The 19,819-nt window shown below is 35.0% G+C and overlaps 1 protein-coding gene across 21 annotated transcripts in view; it reads right to left on the bottom strand.

Moving 5' to 3' along the window:
* HDAC9 (histone deacetylase 9) overlaps positions 1 to 19,819 on the bottom strand; it is an 858,791-nt gene that overhangs the window by 385,393 nt on the left and 453,579 nt on the right. For 14 of the 21 annotated variants that reach the window (XR_012498895.1, XM_074340815.1, XM_074340819.1 and 11 more), the window contains 4 exons: positions 16,852 to 17,093; positions 12,846 to 12,996; positions 11,135 to 11,261; positions 8,721 to 8,842 (listed from right to left, as the gene is read on the bottom strand). Coding sequence is in view for 20 of the 21 variants with exons in the window: in XM_074340819.1 (XP_074196920.1) it covers positions 8,721 to 8,842; positions 11,135 to 11,261; positions 12,846 to 12,996; positions 16,852 to 17,093 (642 nt within the window). In the remaining variant the exon portion in view is untranslated. The remainder of the gene's footprint in view (positions 1 to 8,720; positions 8,843 to 11,134; positions 11,262 to 12,845; positions 12,997 to 16,851; positions 17,094 to 19,819) is intronic. The other 7 variants (XM_019727304.2, XM_019727256.2, XM_074340816.1 and 4 more) reach the window with 3 other exon arrangements.

Here is a 19,819-nt window from a genome sequence, read left to right as displayed (position 1 = left end):
TCTGTTACAGCTTTTTTTAGCACATGTATTTGTTAGTCATGACCAAGCTGAGCAGAGAGTCAAATAATTGATGTTAATCTTTTAGAAGATATTTATTAAATTAATTAATAGGAATTATATTGTTTAAATATGAATTTGTCATCTCCAGAAGTTAAAAAGATTGTGTTTTGAAATTTTATATAAAATATTTTACAGGTTTAAAAGTCAATGGCAGGTTTCTGGTATCAGCTCCAATACGTAAAGGGCTTAGAAATCTTTACTCTCATCCTCACCACAAGAAAAAACGTACATTGAAAAGCAAAGCAATTTTCTTAGATTCATCAGAGAATTGAGGTCTCAAAGCAAATCATCACCCCAAAACCGAGAGAGAGAAAAATACAGAAAATCACAGCTGAGATCACATTGGGAACAGAGGCCACTGAGTCATTAACTGATAGGAACACTTAAATGTTAATTTGACGAATTGCTGGAGGCTGAGCATGGATAAGCTTGAGAGTTAAAAACTCTAGGGTCCCAATCTCAGTGGGGACCCTACACATTCATGGGTTTTACTTACAGGAACCCAACCAGGTTCTCTCAGTGAAAATCAGTGAAAAATCCTCTCCGTAAGTGAGGCTAGAAAGTAGGGATGTAGGATGGGAGAAAAGTAGCCATTTGGAAATATGTTCAGGAGAAAAGTCACAATTTTAAAATATACCCAGGGCATTGTACATAACAAAAACCTGGCCTCAAAGGGAAGATTTTTACCAGAGCTTTATCTGAACTGGGTGGAAGGGCAACTAGTCAACTGCAGCCCCTTCTAGCCTTCCTGTCTCACTTAAGGGGAGGATAAAGAGAAGCCAAGAAACAGTCCTGGAGACCACAGACCACAGATAAAAGCCCACTAAAAAACAGATTTAATCATAACATTATAGAACAATACCCACCCATGATATCTTATGAAAACATCTACAGGGTTCCAGCACAATAACAGTGGATTACAACTGAGAGGGTTGCAAGACACACAGACTCTCTTTATGAAGATGTTCTTAGGGAAACTCCAAGAAAACGGGAAAAAAGCAAAACAAAACCAAAAGAAACTAAAGGAAACTAAAGCCTCTGGTACCTACAGGCATAACAAACATTGAACATAGATCAGTTCCAGCCACATTAACATAAAATGTCACACCAAAAGCCTAACCACTCCATTTCTGTTTTCTAATATAGCATATCTAGATTTCAAAAAAAAGGCAAGGGAAAGCAAGTGTCTGAAGAGTATCAGACAAGCATCAGATCAGACCCAGATAGACAAAGATTTTGGAAATATCAGAGAAGTTAAAATAAGTATAAGTAATATACTAAAGTCTTTAACGGAAATAGTTGACAACATGCAATAACATATAGGTGAACATAAGCAAAGAAATAGATATGCTAAGAAAGAAACAAAGGAAATACTTGAAATCAAAGGCACAGAAATGAAGGATGCCTTTGATGGCTCATCAGTTGATTGGACATAGCTGAGGAAAGAAGCAATGACCCTGAAGATATGTCAATAGAAACTTCCCAAGTTGAAAGGCAAAGAAACAAAGAAACAAATACTCCAGAAATCTTGAACAATTATCAAAGATGTAATATATGCATGATGGGAATCTCAGAATAACAAGAAGATAAAGAAGCTAGAGAATATTTGAATAATGGTTGGAACCCACAGATACAGGGATCTCAGGGAACATGAAGCAGTATAAATACCAAAAACACCTAGGCATATCATATTCGACTACAGAAAACCAAAGGTGAGGAGAATATCATCAAAGAAACCAGAGGATATAGAAAGCAACTTGCCTACATTGTAACAAGGCTAATAATTGTATCAAATTTCTTGTCAGAAATCATGCAAACAATAAGACAGTATAGTGAAGTGTTTACAGTGATACAAGAAAACAAAACCAGCAACCAAGATTTCTGTATTCAGCGAAATTCTCCTTTGAACATGAAGTAGAAATAAATATTTTCTCAAACAAAAACTAAGGAAATTTGTTGCTAGTGGACATGTCTTGCAAGAAATATTAAAAGAAGTTCTTCAGCAAGGAAGAAAAGGATATAGATCAAAAACCCAAATCTATATAATGAAAGGAATAAGTGAAGATACAATAAAGTATTTTATTTTTCTTATTTTAACAGATCTAATAGGTTATTGAAAATAATATTAAGAATATACTGTGTGTGAGTAGCTTATGGAAAAGTGAAATTAAAAACAGAAATATTACAAAGGATGGAGAGAGGAATTGGGGATACTTTGTTATAAGGTACCTATAACCATAAAGCAATATAGTATTACTTGAAAGTGGAGGTAGATTAGCTGTACATATACACTTTAATCTCTAAGGAAATCACAAAAATAAAATTTTAAAGATGTACTATTGATATGCAAAGACAGTAGAGAACATAGAGTCATATAAAATGCTCAATTAAAACCAGAGAAGGCAGAAAGAGAAAGGATGATAAAAAAAAGTAAACAGAGAGTATGTACTATGATTAGAAAACAGTTACAAATATAGTAGATATTAATCTAACTATACCAATAACCGCTTTAAATGTGAACGCTCTAATACACCAATTAAAAGAGACTGTCATAATGGGTTCAAACAAAGAAACAAAGAAGCAAAAAACGCAAGACTCAACTCTGTGTTGCCTATAAGAAAACAATTTTAAATATAAAGACACAGATAGGTTAAAAGTAAACGGATAGAGAAAAACATTCCATGATAACCCTAGGACACTACCAATTAAAACCACAATGAGAAATCATGATATACCAATTAAAATAGTTAAAAATCCAAGAAACTGACACTGAAAATACCAAGTGCTGGTGAGTACGTGGAGCAACAGAAACTCTAATCCACTGCTGGTGAGCGTGAAACATGGTACAGCCACTCCAGAAGGTAGTTTGGCAGTTTCTTACAAAACAAAACATACTCTAACAGTAAGATCTAGCTATCACATTCCTAAGTATTTACCTAATTAGTTGAAAATCTGTAGCCACACAAAAATCTACATGCAACTATTTATTAACAGCTTTATAATTACTAAAACTTGGAAGGAACCAAGATGTCTCTCAACAGGTAAGTGGATAAACAAACTGTGCTTCATCCATATAATGCAGTATTATTCAATGATAAAAAGAAATGAGCTTTTAAGCCACAAAAAGACATGGAGTAATCTTAAATGCATATGGACAAGTGAAAAAAGCCAGTCTGAAAAGGCTCCGTAGAGGATGATCCAACTATATGACATTCTGCAGAAGGTAAAACTATAGAGACAGTGTAAATATAAATGGTTACCAGGCATTGGTCAGGGGGAGGGATGAATAGATGGACCACAGAGGATTTTTAGGGCCGTGAAACTATGCTGCATTATACTGTAATAGTGGATACATGACTCAACATTACACATTTGTCAAAATCTATACTTTACAACACAACGAGTCAACCTTTATGTAAATTATGGACTACATTACTAATGTTATCAATAGTGGTTCATTAGTTGTACCAAATGTAGCACACTAAAGCAAGATATTAATAAGAGCAGGGACTCTGGGGAAGAGAGGAGAGTGATTTGGGTACCCTCCACTATCTGTTCCATTTTTCTGTACATCTAAAAACTGTTTGAGAAATTAAAGTCTATGAATTTAAAAATGAAGTCAAGGGCAGAAATTAGAACTCAGTTTGGCCCTAGTGAGCACAGAGAATCAATGAGAGTTCCTTCTATGGTAAAAGACAGAAACGAGTCTGCTGCTACTTTTGGACTCCATCCTGGGCTCTGAAATGCCAGGCTCTGTTCCCTTCTCGCCATTAGCATTGCAAGTTACACATAGCTTAAAATAAAAATGTTTTCATTTTCTCTTCCATGTACTTGTTCTAACAATAAAGGTGACAATGTGAGACCGTACAAAGACTTTCCACACCAGCAAGAGATTTAGTTTTAACCCGATGAAAATAAATGAAACCCAATTCCTTATCAACTAGAAACTTAAAGTTAAGATAAGCACTCCCGAAATCCCAGGTAGGATCCTAAGGGCACTCCATGCATTACTTAATTGAATCCTCAAAATAACTGTATGAACCAAGGGCAATAATTATTCCCACTTTGCAGATGAGGCAAATTGCGGCCTAAAGAGGTTAAATAAATCTCACAAGACAGAGGATCCAGATTTCAAACCGGCCGACAGATTCAAAGCCTGTGTGACTATGCCATGGTGCTTCTCAATTCTGGGAAAACTGGTATAAGTTTATCACAAAGAGTGTATTTCAATAACATTAAGCAAGAATCACCACAACAGTAGGACTAAGAGCACTAAGATATATAAAAGTGCTCCAGTTTTTTGTCAATCAGGAATAAGACTGAGTGAATAGTTTTATAAGCAGAAGTGCTGTCTGTGCAGATATGTGTGTGTGGGTCCATGTGTGTACATACATGTCTGTTTGTGTAGTAAAATGAGAAAGACACAGAACTAGAGAGAGAAAAAGAAGAGAGAAAGATTTTAAAATATAAAAAAAAAAGGTCTCCTTAATTCTGGATTATAATATTGAACAGGTCACCGAAGTACCACGGCATAACTTCTAACTGCTATACTGAGGGAGATTTATAAAGCTACAAATCTCATCTCTGTCTTCTTTCCAATTTACTCAGTGTGGAAAATGACATTGGCCTTCTAAAGCCTTATGTTTGGACCCCTTCCATCTTTGAGTCTCATGCTAGTGTTCCTGACCATTAAAACGAATACTTCAGTGGGGCTGGAACAGTGCTAGTAGCCCAAGCCAAGCTTTATATGGCTTGTGCGCTTGAAGAGGTTCATCTTGCCAGCAAGCTGACTTTGTTCAGAAGTATTAAATGGAAAGACTATAACATTCAAAGAAAGGCAAAGTTCACTGGGTAAGACCCCAATCATATAATGGAGCACAAAACCTCCAGAACTTTTACCGTAATGTTTTATGAAACATATGCACACATTCACTGGAACAGAAGCCAATTCAAGTGGTTTGGAAGGTCAGTTCTCAGTCACCACATATGCACTATCTTTGTGAGAAATGTATACTATTTCAAAAGCGTCTGGACCCAGAAACTTCCTTTCCCAATTGTATAGTTTATTATCAGTTCAGCACTGTACTACATAGATTAAAAAAAAAAAAAAAGTCACCTACTACAACACAATATAATTTGCTGCCAAACCATAACATTCAGTAAAATATTCCAAATTTCACTATCAACACATCCTTGTGTCATAGAATAAAAGGAATCACAGAGTCTAATTTTAAAAGGAACTGCTACTTTAAGTGTGGGCAACAAATATAAAACTTAAAAACAATTATTCTCAACTTCACAACCAAGTATGAGAACCTTTGATGTTCATTGTTGTAAAAGAAGCAAAAAACTCAATTCCTACATTTCAAAGAAAAGTGATTCAGAAATGGGTCTGATTAGAGCCAACTATAGGTATTATTCTGATGTTTCCAAAATGCTCAAATTCTGTGAGGAACTATGATTCTCTTAAGGGGAAGGAAGTAAAGGTCCGCTTTGCATGACAAAGGTCAGATTTCTGCAGGCAAATGAGACTTCTCTGGTTGACTGTTCCTAGATTGCCATTGTCTGGCTGGGTCCTAAGAGGTCAAGAGAGATTCCAAATAGTGTTCACTGCTGAAGGGACACCCCTGGGGCCACTTGTTAGGGTCATTAAGATTGTCTTACTCTGGTTGCAGCTTTACTTCCTTACATCTTTCTTATACACATTGGCAATTGGTTACTAACTTAGTTTAAAAAGAAACTGAAAGTAGTAGTATATGCAAATCAAAAGATGGAATCCACTTACCGAACAACTCTTTTAAATCTAAGATTCAGTTCAACGAAATTCAAGTAGACCACAGGGGATGATAATCAGGCCCCAATGGGAAAGCTTGACTCTATCACTGCTGTCCTGGTATTTACATGATATGACCAACGCCACTACTCTAGATTTCATTTAATGTAACTTTATGTGTAAATTATCTTAAACAGTCTCCCCAGTCATCACATATGTTTAATTATGGTAATTTTGTTCACTTTCTTTTGTAATAACTATGCAGTCCTAAAATACAACAAACATAGAAGTAAAAATTATTATTTGTCTGTATTTCCTGGCTCTTCTATTTAGTGCAAATATACATCTAAATTTTTCTCACAGTGGATTGGAAAAACACCAAATAGATAATATTTATCAAAGTTGGAAGAGTTCTGCCTATTTGTAATTAATGAAGGGTATCTCTAAGTATTTTAGATAATGTGTGGAAAACATCTGTATTTAATTATAGCATATTTCTTTAGACAAATGGAAATTGAATTAAGGAATATTTTGAAACCTCTACAGATATGTAAAAGTATTAAAGGTTGTTCAAGAACTTTATTGGTACAATGCTAGAAAATGTTTGGTTTTTATGGATCAACAACCTGAAACTTCAAAAGTATCAGATTTTCAATATAAAGGGAAGAAATTGGAAATACTGCGCAAACACAGAAAATAGAAAAGATAAAGGCTGTATCTTTTCCCTGTTATTATACATCATAGAGATACAGAAAATGTCTTTCAGATTCGTACAGATTTGAATAAAATTCTGTAACATATATCCTGAGCAGGATTTCTCTTTGAATCTTGTTGTGGATTGAGAATTTCTCTAAGAATAAATTAACAGCTTGCTATTCATTCTTTACAGAGAAAAAATCCTAAACTGTTCTCATGGAAACAGTGGGACACAAAGAATGGGTTTTTAGTACTTGTCCTACAGTATTGAAAAGGAGTCAGATTTGCTTTCTAGATGCTGACTGGTTCCAAATGCCACTTCTTCTCAAAATCAGTGTCATTTCTGCAGTCAGTTTTCAATCTCCCAGTGGTAAGAATATATTCAAAGGCTGTGTGCACAGCAGGGTAGACGTCTTTCTTTGTGAATGTAACTATATCACTCATCAGTAACCTCCTGCCATAAGGGGACCTGTGTTTTCTTTCCTTTTAGTGACTCTGTGGGCTCTTGAATGCCAGTTACTGCCCTGAGACCTGGGGCAATATTCGCATAATCTCTGTCAATAGTTCCTACACATGCCATTGGTGCAACTGAATGTCAAGACTGCAGGTCAAAGACCGCACATTCTAAAATTCATGTCCTTTATGGATCAATTTTCATAAACTATACTCGATGTTTTGGAAATACATGGAAGCGCACTCTGCTTTCTTCCTTTTATCCCAGAGAAGTTTATTTATATAAAAGGCAATCTGATTTGTAGATAATAGTGTGAAATTCTGATACAATACATAAAACTCATTCTTCCTCTTGCATACCCTTTTTGAAGTATTTTATGTCTTGAAGCATTTTACTATACCTATCGTCTTATAGTAGAAAAACACAGACATCTTTGGGCTATTAAAAGAAAAGGTCATGGATTGCTTTGTAATATTTGACTGTAGGTAACACATTCTTACTCATTTTTAAATCTTCAGTATGCTACAGGTAAATTATATGACAGAAAATAACTTGAGCATGTGTTTTTATAATCTATATCCATTTCAGTTATTCACAATTGCTTGGGAAAATGAATATAATTATTTGAAATCATAAACAAATTACATAGATCTATACTTCTTCAAGTAGACGAGTAAAGTACAATGGATCAAACTATCTTCTCTGAATACCTTGTCAGATCAATTGTGGATATAATTTTTTTTTTCTTTTTAATTTACAACTTTCTCTAAAGAGCCAGATTTGGAAAACATCATAAGATTTAGAACACAATGTATACACAGGCTATTATTTATGCTTATATCTTGATAAAGTTTAAATATACTTATTGTAGAGGAAAGAGCATATAACATGTAAAATACCGGGGGTGCCAAAAAAAAAAAGTATACACATGACTTGATTTCATCTTTTGTTATCGGGATATATTATTACCATTTTAATACAGTTTTTTCCTTTCTTAAAATGTGTATACATTTTTTTGGCATCCTCTGTAGATAGCATAAGGCTGAAATAGGAGACGATGGGAAAACAAACACAGGCCTTAAAGCCACAGGGCTGCTTACTAAATTCCAAATAGAAGCTTCATTGCCCCAATTCCCCTAAGCAAATTTTCATAGAATTACACGAGATTATTAGGTATAAAACTTCACTCTGAGTTCTCCTACAATGAGTGAGACATTAGGCAAGTCACTTACTCAGAAGGTAGCTTTGGCGTTATCTGTTTTCACCTCTTAAACAATTAAAATTTAAGATTTTTAGAATGTGTGAGGAAAAAGAAGTTATTCCCATTTTTGTACGAAATGATTGAGGCTCAATAGAAAAATTAGATAAATGGTGACAATGATAGAATTCCTCATTAATGGAGAAAATTTAAATTTCTTGAGAAATCAAATTTCTATTTTTCGTAATTCTCCTGTTTACTGCTAATAAGCTAGTTTGTCTAAAATCCACACATGATAAATTTTGAAGTTAAAAAGGTACTTGGATTATATACTGAATACACGAATATAGACCCAGAGGGTGTGTGTGTGTGTGTGTGTAACCCTCCCCCCCACATATCTGTTCATGCTGAGGGCAGGGGTGCACGGGGCATATCAGCTATGACTCACATCCTCTGACGTTCCTCTAGAGGCATGGCAAGATGAAACTACAGGTATGTTATGGAACAGCAAGTGGAATCTTCTTGTTTCACCAACTTACCAGTTTTTCGAAGTGGGAAATCGTCCTTTGCATCTTGTGCTCCTGGTAATGTGTATTTGTAGGATGGAGATGTTCCACTCAGGGGTGGAGAGCTTTGATCCAATGACGTGTGGTGGGCAGCCCTACAAAAGAGAAGAGGGTTCACCTTTGGCTCCAGAGTTTTACTGCACGGTGGTCAGCAATAATCAGACACACGTGCTGCACACGTGTGTCAGCTGTGTTTATGTTTAGTGTGTACAAACCACAGCCTCCCGTGACCAAGTTCACTTCAGCGGTATGTTACTGAATGATGTGGGATTCCCAAGCATGCCCACTGTATGTTTGGTTACACAAGTTACACAGAAAGTGTGTGTTACGAAAAGAGAGAATTCACCAAGAGCCTGAGTTTTGAAAATGAGACTATTGTGTATGCTTTCCTTAAGGGCCATGCTAGTGAAAAAGTCATCATCTGAAACTTTTTTAGTCAACAGTGTAGAACAACCAAGGTAAAAGTAAACTTATAGAAGGATTTCACTTTAAAAAATTGCTAGATCGCACATGAAAGTACCTCGTATGAGGGTGGCTTTTCTGCTAAAGAAAACTCACCAGCCTCAGGTCCCCTGACTGCGACGGCAGTTCCAGGGTAAAGACTGGAGATAACATCATTATTCCGTATGAAACTAATTTCTCAAAATATTTTCTCTTTCCTACATAAATCCAGTGAAGGAGATGTGACTGCACTACTGGAGAATAATTTACAGAACTGAACAGAGACTAGCCAGCAGGTAGAAACGTCTATAATTATTATATATGAAGAAAACAATAGGTAGGGCATGGTATCACCACCAAGGTGATTACCAGTATTATTTGAGTCACACATTCTCAAGAATTACCTGATTTAGAATATTTCATCTAGCCATAACTGGCAAAAAAAGTATTAAATTCAGATTCCATAAGTTAATGATTTACAGTTGTCTGGAGTTGGACCCTGCTGAATTGAGATTCAGTACAAAAAAAGGATTGCTAAGTAACTTTTGAGAGTCATGATTAATAAAGCCAAGGGAACAGCTAAAGAATTTTCAGCTGACTAGTTGTTTGTATGTAGTTGTTTCACATTTAAAAAAAAAAGGGTATTATCTCTTCTGCAAACAGGCTTTAACTTAGAAAGAATGTGAACTGGTTATAAATTATGTATGTAATTTTAGGTAATAAAACAGTAGTTTTCAAAATACTTTGTGATGCTGATTGAACATTTGAAAATTTTCTTCAGGGACTCGTTTCTCAAGTGAACTGACATGCATGATAGAAATTATGTAAACCATTAAAAAGTATTTACGTAGCATTCTGGAATTTGCTTCAGTTACCTACTTTATGAGATTTAGAGAAGGGCAGATTCTTATAAAATAGAATTGTAAGTATAATAACAGTTTAAATAGAACTCATGAGATACCTACAATTTCAGTGTACCAGTGTAATCAGATATTTTACTCTCTTACCTTTATGATGTGAAGGATTAAAACATATGTAAGTTTAAAATCCTATGGTAATTCAGCAAACATTTATAAAATGAGAGAAATGAAACTATTATCTATTAGTCTATTATCCAAACATGCTTTGCCTATCAGTTTTTGTCCTGATTTTTAAAAATACCACACCCTTTATATTTTATAGAAAGAAGAATTGTATATTGCATAGTATCTCATTCCTGGACTTAGGGAAACATGGTTCCAAAAACTGTAATACTACAGTGTATAGTTTTATCAGCTTGTGTATCAGAAGCCAATCTACTCTCATTTTACAGGGTGGAAAGAAATAAGGTGATATGGTCAGGGTTAAACTAGTTACTGAAGACTTGGATTTATTTAGTTAGTTACCTCCCTTCTCTTATGCCTTCTCTTATGTTTCCTTCCCTTGTCTTCCTTCTTTTTTTTTTTTTTTGTCTTAAATGAAAAATCTTCTGGCCTTTTAAAAATAGCTCAAATCTCCATCTTATATCAAGCCAAGTAAAATACAATCTCAACCTGCCAAATCTTCAGAAATTATTGTAAAGATATCAGATGCACCATCTGAGAATAGAAAAATGCAAAATACAGATCAATTTCTACACCCTACCCCACATTTGTCAAAGTTACTCATTCAGCAAGAACATATATCCTTCCTGACCCACAAGATGGTACCTGCTAACATTTATTAAGCCCTGTTCTCTCTTACACCCTTTACCATATTATTTCATAGGACCTTTCCAGAAAGCCTAGAGAGCTGGTACTGTTATTTTTCCCTTCTTACAGAGAAGGAAACTAGATGTTAGAGAAGTCAAGGACCTTGCCCACAGCCACAGAGCTGAGAACTGGCAAGCCCCGGATCTGTGCACAGCTGAACACATGCAACCTGTGTTCTTTACCCCAGTAATGAAAATAGCCAAACACTGAACATACGTGTACCAGAGCTTGGGATGGCGGCTCACGGAATGATTTTTTCCATTAGTTGGAGTGTCTTTCGTTGCTGATTTGCTCAACAGGAATTCTTGAAGCTTCTGCTTTACTTCTGTACTTGCCACTGCCCCTTAAACACACACATATAGAAACAGATGTTCATTTGGGGTTTTGTCCTTTCATGACTCTAAAATATTTAACAAAACTTAAGAAGTAGCACAACTGGACACAGCATAGGAAATTTTTCTTATTAAAAGAAGAAACCAGAGTCTAAACAGGCTTTAGAAAATGGCATAGTAATGTTTTGTAATTACGATTAAAACGTCAATTTTCAAAAGAGCTTTGATCATTTTTTTAAACTGCATTTTTTTGTTTGTTTGTTTGTTTTCAGAAAGAGGCATCCTAGAATTAATACTAATTTTTTCTAAGTTTTAAAACAATACTGCTGAGGAACAAAACACTACCTTTAACAAGTCAAGACATCTTGGGGAACCATATAAGCAATTAAACACATTAAATGATGTTTTCTGAATCACTATTTTGAAAAATTTTAAAAAACATTTTTTTAAGCATTAAACAAGTAAATATTGCTGACAATCCCAGTTCGCATCACCCAATTTTAAATTTTAAATTTTGCTACATCTTGATTTTGAACTGACCTCATACAGGGGAATTATTTGGATCTGTCTCCCTCTTGTGGATAGTTTTTTTTTTTTTTACAAATGTTCTGCCTTAAATCTTCCCAAAGTCTTGGTACTCAAACATTAAACGGAGGCAAGGCTTGACTTACAGAACAATTATTACCTGAGCCAGATCAAGCCACAAGGTTTGATTGACAAATATGGTGAATGTTTAAATTAAAAGAAAAATTTTTATTACAGTAAAAGACACATTGCTCCAATTTCCCTCAAAATACTCGTCCTCGCTTCGAACACACTTATCCCATCGTTCCTGCCACTTTCTGAAGCTGTTCTGAAGTCCTCTTTCGTGAGTGTCTTTAGTTGCGCTGTTGTAGCTGTCTCGATGTCCTGAATCGATTAAAAAACTTTACCTTTCATGGTCATTTTGACTTTGGGGAAGAGCCACCGGTTGGCACCGGTGAATAAGGTGGATGAGGACACACCGTAATGATTTTATTTGACAGAAATCGCCATGTACCAGAAGCAATGTGTGACATGGAGCACTATCATGATGGAGGATGAAATAAAGACACTCACAAAAGAGGACTTCCAGAACTGCTTCAGAAAGTGGCAAGAACGATGGGATAAGTGTGTTTGAAGCGAGGGGGAGTATTTTGTGGGGGATTCATGGCAATGTGTCTTTTACTGTAATAATTTTTCTTTTTGGTAAACATTCACTGTATTTTTTTAAATCACACCTACAATAGTGAGGAAATGTGGAAGTAAGGTTATTATTAAACAGTATGGCATAGCTAGATTGCTGTACTATAATATTATTTTTAAAATTTGAAACAACAGAAATTAGTATCTTTGCCAAACAATGCTATGTTTACTTCCTGAGATACTTTGCAGACTGAATGCAGAGAGCTGATACATGAAGTCAAAGCTTTCCATTTGGGGCTGTAATTCATTCATTTAGTTAAATGCAGACAATTTTGACAAGTTTAATTCCACTTTTTATTAGGCTTCTTTCTGCATGGTGATCCGCTAGCGATGAGGGAAGAGAGTCCAAGTGTTACCCTGGTGCCTCTTACTTTCTCGTCCTCTATCCTTGCCTCTGAGAGGAGGAAGTTGCTGCTCTCTGCGATGCCTCTCCACTTCCTGTTCTTGCCTCTGCTGCTCCAGTTTCTGCTCCTTTTCTAGGAGTTCTTGTTGCTGTTTTATGGCTAGAAGTTCCTGTTGCAACTTGCGAGAAGAGAAAGACATGAGAGTGTGCAATTTCTTCAGGCTTCAAAGTTATCACAGACCAAATCAAAATGTTATGAGCTTTTGGAACTTGTTTGTATGTAGTTTACATTTTTACCCACTTTTCTGGTAAATTATTGAAATCTAAAGACAACCAACTAACACCATAGGTGGTCTTAATGTCACCCATAAGCCAGTTTTTAGGTGGCTTCATTACCTGTTCCGCCAGTCAAAAATCATTACCAAATTCACTCAGATCTTTAGTTCCCTGAGTAACTTTTCTTTGTAATCTGAAATATATGAAAGAGGCAAAGGCAGGAACTGCTCAGAAGTCTATTATACCAAGTCTCTCTTATTATAAATAAGCAATTAAAATCTTCATTTCTTATCCCAAGAAATGGTATGAAAATCGTCAAACTTAATAGAATAGTGATAAATGATACAATTTTGGGGACGTCTACCTGAAATAGAATGAATTGTTAACAATTTCAAAACCTTACAGAGAAGGTTCTCAATAGATTAATGCAATCTGTATATCCATAATAGGCCCTTTTCTCAAAACAGCAAAAGTCTGGTTTGTTCATCCAGCACACAAAAACCTTCAGGTTAGAGAGATTGGTCAAAAAGAAATCACTTCCATTAAACAGCACTTTGATGCACTGTTGTTTGTTTGTCTGCATCCCTTGAATTTACTTCCAAACAATGAATAACATAAATATGAACCATTCTTAATAACCATTGCAAGATATCAGTTTTCTCTTAGACTAAGAAATAGACATCAATAAAAAATGTTAAATGTGCTCACTGAGGGATAACTAAAGACTCTGATTTCTACTTAGATTCTGGCATTACTAGATATGAGATCTAGACAACTTACTAAACTAAGCAGAGCCTTGGTACCTCATATGTAAGACAGATAAATAATTGCCCTCACACATCATGTCCATAATGTACATGAAATTTAATTTGTAAGTTTGAACCATACTCATTTTAAGTAGTATTACTATTTTTAACTCTCAATAGTAATGCAGTTAGTACAATTTTCTGTTTATATTAGATAAGTACCTAAAACTACAAAATTTATGCTCAGAAGTAATAGAATAAAAATAAAAGGCTTTGTGGAATGGCATCACAGTTACTCTGGAGCAACAGGAAGCCAACTCTGTATGTTAACCATGATAGCCTCACCACTTCCAGAAGGATATGGTTAGAAGCATTTCTGGTTACTCTCCATATTAAAATCTTTGGTATTTTGGCTTTGATACACTAGTCCTGCATTGGGTGTTTTAAAATATTCCATTGCAACAGAAAAATTCATAACTTTGCTTAAACTCTGCCTTAAGTGTTAATTCTATACAAATATTAGGATCGGTCAGATGAATTCAGTGCTTCACCCAAAGCACCCAAAATTTAAATGGAATTGAAATTTAGTCTATCTTAGAATCTAGAAACAGACAATTTAATTTCCATAACTACCCTTCATTATCAAAGATTGAAGGAATGAAGTTGAAAAAAATAGAAAGAAACAAAATTTCACCCCTCCAGTTTCAGATGTTTTGGTCTGGGGGACAGGCAGGAAGATGTGACAGCTTTGGAGACAGATAAGGTGGGACTACAACTACTGGAACCACCACTTACTAGCTGTGTGTCCTTGGACAAGTTAAAGTATTTCTCTCTGCCTCAGCTAACTAGGTGGAAAAATGGGTAATAATATCTGACTCACCTACTGTAAGTAAAGCATAATGCATTGCGTCTTCCCCATGAAAAGAAAATCTAAATGAATGTTAAAAGCATCAATTTGTAGCCTTACTCATAAAAAATGTAAAACAATTTTAAAAAACAAAACAATTTCTTAAAACTTAAAATGAAATTTTAAGTATGTCTTTAGTGTCTGAGAAAACAACTTATTATTTTGGAAAATCATTTCAAAATCTAAATTTCCCTTTTAGCTACTTCAGAATCTTTTTTTTATCTCAAGAACCTCCTCTTTTCCAATATTTTCCAGATGTCAGTAAACCTACTATGTTATTTTGTTTGGGTCAAATTAACAATGACCTACTTGCTACTATTAAGTTTTAAGTAAAATGAAATAATAAATTACTTTAAAATTTGTATATTGCTTTTACAATTACAAAAGGCATCATCAAACATAAATGAAAACAAGTATTTAAAGAAAGCAGTAACTTCTCAATACTGCCCTCTGTTCAGGGCAACACGACTCACCTACCACAGCAAAATGAACCATACAGGTACTTAAATCTTAAAGTATGGGGAAGCACATAAATTTCACTCATCATCACTGCCATCCTAACTTGCCTAGAATGAATAAGGAGATCTGGACATCAATGTTCCTATTATTGTTTAAAAGGTCAAATAATAATGCTTCTGAATCACTCAAAAATATGCATAAACTAAGCAAAGTTTTCCTGTAATACAAAATATAACCATGAACTACTGATTCCATATGAGACATAAAACAAATTTTTACTCTTATTTTTAAGGCCTCTTTTAGATCAATAAACTACAAGAGATCTTTCAGTAAAGTTCACTAGTAAAAGAAATAAACTATTATAGTTTATATTACGCATCAAAGAATGTTTTTTGGAAAATAAGATAAAATGGGCCTTTTAGTCTAAGAATATGTCTTATAAAACAAGGAATATAAGAAGATAGTTTTACCTTCTCAGGCACTGTAATATTAGTGTGGCAAAATTTTATAATAGTAACATAGATTAGTTATTTATATTAACTCCATAGAAATGTGTTTGTATTTGATAGGCAAGTGAGCAAAAGATCAGTGTCTATAATACAATATAATATGATATAACAGTGGAAAGTTAGTAAATTAACATTTAATATTTAAAAATAGTATTAGTAAATTAACATTTAAGTCATTTTGAAGGTGTTGGATATAATATGAATTTTTATTATAAATATTTGCTGCTCTATAGTAATAAATTCAAATTAGACATCTACTTAATCAGACCAAAATCTCTTTGTTTTAAATGTCTTTGTAAAGAAGTTGAAAGACATTTTATAAATAAAACTAAAGTAATACTTATCTCTGAGGATACAATAGAAGAAATAGATACATAGACACATCTAAAATGATCTGAGAAGAAAATAGTCCATCGTCAAAACTTCTAGGACATGGACATATTTCTCCTAGGGTAATTTAAACAACTTGGGTCTCAAATAGTCAACTATTCCCAAAATTCTTTCAATAAATTATTATTTATAGTCTATTAGACTCATATAAAATACTGAAAATATTTGCCCCGATAATATTTTCTTCATATATAATTCTCTTGAGCTTTTTATGTTATTATTTTGAATGCACACATTATAAGGTCTTTTCCATAAGAAATATTGGGGGGGGGGGGGGAGGAAGGCTCTTGCTTCATATAAACTGACTAATTTGTCCCTTCTGATAAATGCTATAAGCAGATTCTTTATAAACAAAATGGGTCTTCCCAGGCTCATGGTTCTTCTTGGTGGAGAGTAGATGTGACAAATAAACAAAATCATATGGAAGAGAATCTAAAAAGAGTGTGGGAAGTTACTATTCCCCAGTATAGAAGCTGTAAATTGAAGGATAAAAGAGTGGTAGAGACCCCCCCAAGAATCAAAACAGATTTTTAGCCAGTATTACCTACCCAAGATTTTTTGGTTTACCACCTACCCAAGGTTTTCACCAACCAGTACAACCACCACTTCCTTCAAGCCATACATGTTATGGGGGAATCCAACTTCCCCATGTTAATCAGTGAGCCTTCCCCCAGGGCTCCTCCTTAGGCCCTTGTCAGGTCCAGGCTCCCTGAGGGAAAAGGTCAGAGGCAAGGAGACATTTGCTACCTTGATGTGCTCCTGAAGCTGAGCCTGGTGCTGCCGTGTCAAGTTCTCATGCTGTTTCTGAAACTCTGCAATCAGGAGCTGCTTCTGGATTTGCTGCTGCTGCTGGATGAGGAGTAACTCCTGCTGCAGCTGCTTCTCACGGACCACAGGGTCCACCACGGGCATCATCATCCTGAGGTCTGTCCTTAGATCTAAAGGTGAGATGGGCTCCAGGCCCACAGGGACCTCTGACTTCACATCCACTGGGAAAAGAGGAAGAAGAAAAAAAAAAAGGGGGGGAGAGAATAAAGGATAGGAAATTAGGACATTGACATGGACCCACACAAAAAAGACACTATACCCTTTACAACAAATTTTTCATCAACAAATATAGTCATTTTTTTACAATGATGATAAAAAATCATCTGTATAGCAATTTTGATAAAATGGACCTAATTTTTACCCAGCCATAGGTACTCTGCCATGAAACTTCCACAGTTCCCTTTTCCAAAGAGACTCCAATTATTCACTGGTATCCAAGTCGTTTATAAAACTTATCCCCCTGGACCACTTGACAAAAGTCAAGTCAAAGTAGGGCCAAAAATGCAACTCTCCTGAGGGAAAAGATGTCATGTTATCACAGGGAACTTCTAACACAACTAAATTTGTACCCTTACAAACATATTTGTAATCAAAGTCAGTAATACAAGTGACATGTATTATGTCATAACTCTTTTAAACTAAATATAATTTAGTCAACTACATTTATCAAGAACATTGCATTTCCTGGCATCAGTCAAGGAGGTGGGGTTCAGTAGTAAACAAAAGGTAAAAATTCCAGCCCTCACAGAGTGTGTCATCTAGTATTGGAGTTTTAATTATATTAGTCTCTGAACCTAATAGCAAAGACTGGTGATATACAGAGCAGAAGATGGTTGCATTTTGGGTGGAAATATGAATAATTTTCCCCCTTCTATGTTCCTGTATTTTTCCAAATTGCATCTCATGCTTTGACTACTACTGTAAAGTAATTTAGATTTCCAGATTCCAGGTCGGGGACTACAAAGTTAATATTCCATGCGGATTTAATAAGAGCTGTTTTCAGAGGTTCAGAAATCCTGTCTCTAAGAAGTTAAGGCTGTGGACAGTACATGAAACATTAAGGTCCTTGCTTAGCATTTGAATTGTGGGTGTGTGCCTGTGAGTGGTGGAAGGGTCGGGGCTGGTATCAGTCTTGAGTTGCTAACACTGATTAGTTTTCAATGTATTGATCAGAAGCTTGCATTGATCAGAAGCTTGCATTGCTGGTAATGGCATTTTAATGAAAATTGTAAAACAATGTACTAATAAACCAAAGTTTGGTAGACACTATCTTCTAAAACATATTATTTGTGAAAGGAAAGCTTTTAATTGAGCCAAGTTTGAAATTAAATGAAAAGGATGGCCTGTAAGAGTTCTAGTTGCAGTGTCCAATGCAGAATTTTCAATCAAGGCATCAGAGTAACATGAGATTTTGAGCATTAATTTATAGAGTTGGCGTAATTCCAACCAAAAGCAATGGCTGTTAATGATATATTTCATTTTTACATTAAAAAGGCCAAACTGCAGCTTCCAGTTTTTACATGAAAATCCCAATAAACAAATATCAAAATTTAACCCTATAAAGACAAATATAAGATTTCGAGAGACCCTGGGACCTCCTCTTGCCGGTATTCTTATTATCCATAAACTGTAAACATCAAACCCCTAACCCCCTCCCCCGCAAAAAAAAAAAAAAGATAAGGAAAAAATTCCCATAACGCTCCAAAACAGCTATTGTAAACCTCAAAGGGTAATTTGACTTCTTAACCTGCTATCCCAACAGAAATGATTGTGTCTAACTGCTTGCCTTTGTTCAAAGACTAATCACTAAATTGTGAAAAATCACCCTCAACTTACAAAAACTGCTCTTGATTATAAATAATTGCCCAAGACTGAGAGAAAGCGGCAGGCAAGATCCCAGTCTTTCATCCAATTTATTCAGCAGCAATCCACATTCCATTTGTCTAGACTAAATATAGCAGCGTTTATACAAGAAATCAATAGTGCTTGCAGAGAGAAGAGCGAAGGCATGAATATTTCATCAAATTCCGAGAGAAATGGTAATCAGCAAACTGATGGTTCTGTGTAGGTCATCTCTGGCCTGCTGGATTAGTGCCTGTTACTGGGACAATAGCTCATCTCGGGGTAATCAGAATCAGATCATAGTCATTCTTTCTATTTTTAACATTAATTGCATTGTGGGTGACAAAGACTCATCGTATTCCAAAAGGAATGATGGATTTTTCTTACATCTTCTGTGACAGGCTAATAAGCCTCCCGAGGAGCAATAATAGTAACACAACACCAGGACTGAGTTTCAACAAGTTACAGTCCCTTTCATATCACAGAATGTGAAAGAAAGGGCATTGTCCACAGCTGCTGTATTATCATAATTAGAAATAATCAACTTACAAGGAATATTTAACAACCAGTTTTAACAGTAGGGAAATGGAGCCATCCCTGCTCACAACATTTCTTATCTAGGAACATGCAAATTCCTTACAAATTACTTAGAACAGGTGGTTAGTGACACATAAGTTAGAAGGAAGTTGATGACAACAAACATTAGTGCTCGCATTGGTTCTAAATGAATCATGTTTTCTTAACAGATCGCAAGACCTCATGACTTTTTTTGGACTTACCCAGTTTGAGATTTCAAATACATGCCAACATATACATGTTATATTATTATCCTAATACCAAAGTCCATTCAGAACCTTTCCACATTATATATTAACTAGTCTTGATTACCACTTTACAAAGTCCTGTTCATTCTTTCTTCAGTGTCTTTCTTAATTATTCTTCAATAGTTATTCCTTCTTCTGTTTAGCATTTACTAACTCATGCATTTTTTTTAGAAATAGTTTTTAATGGACATAGAAACAACAACTCCCATATCAAAATTTAA

This window comes from Rhinolophus sinicus, linkage group LG09 (genome assembly GCF_036562045.2).
Source record: "Rhinolophus sinicus isolate RSC01 linkage group LG09, ASM3656204v1, whole genome shotgun sequence".
NCBI lineage: Eukaryota > Metazoa > Chordata > Mammalia > Chiroptera > Rhinolophidae > Rhinolophus > Rhinolophus sinicus.
The sequence above is the reverse complement of the archived record's forward strand: the minus strand, read 5'-3'. Positions and strand labels throughout refer to the sequence as shown.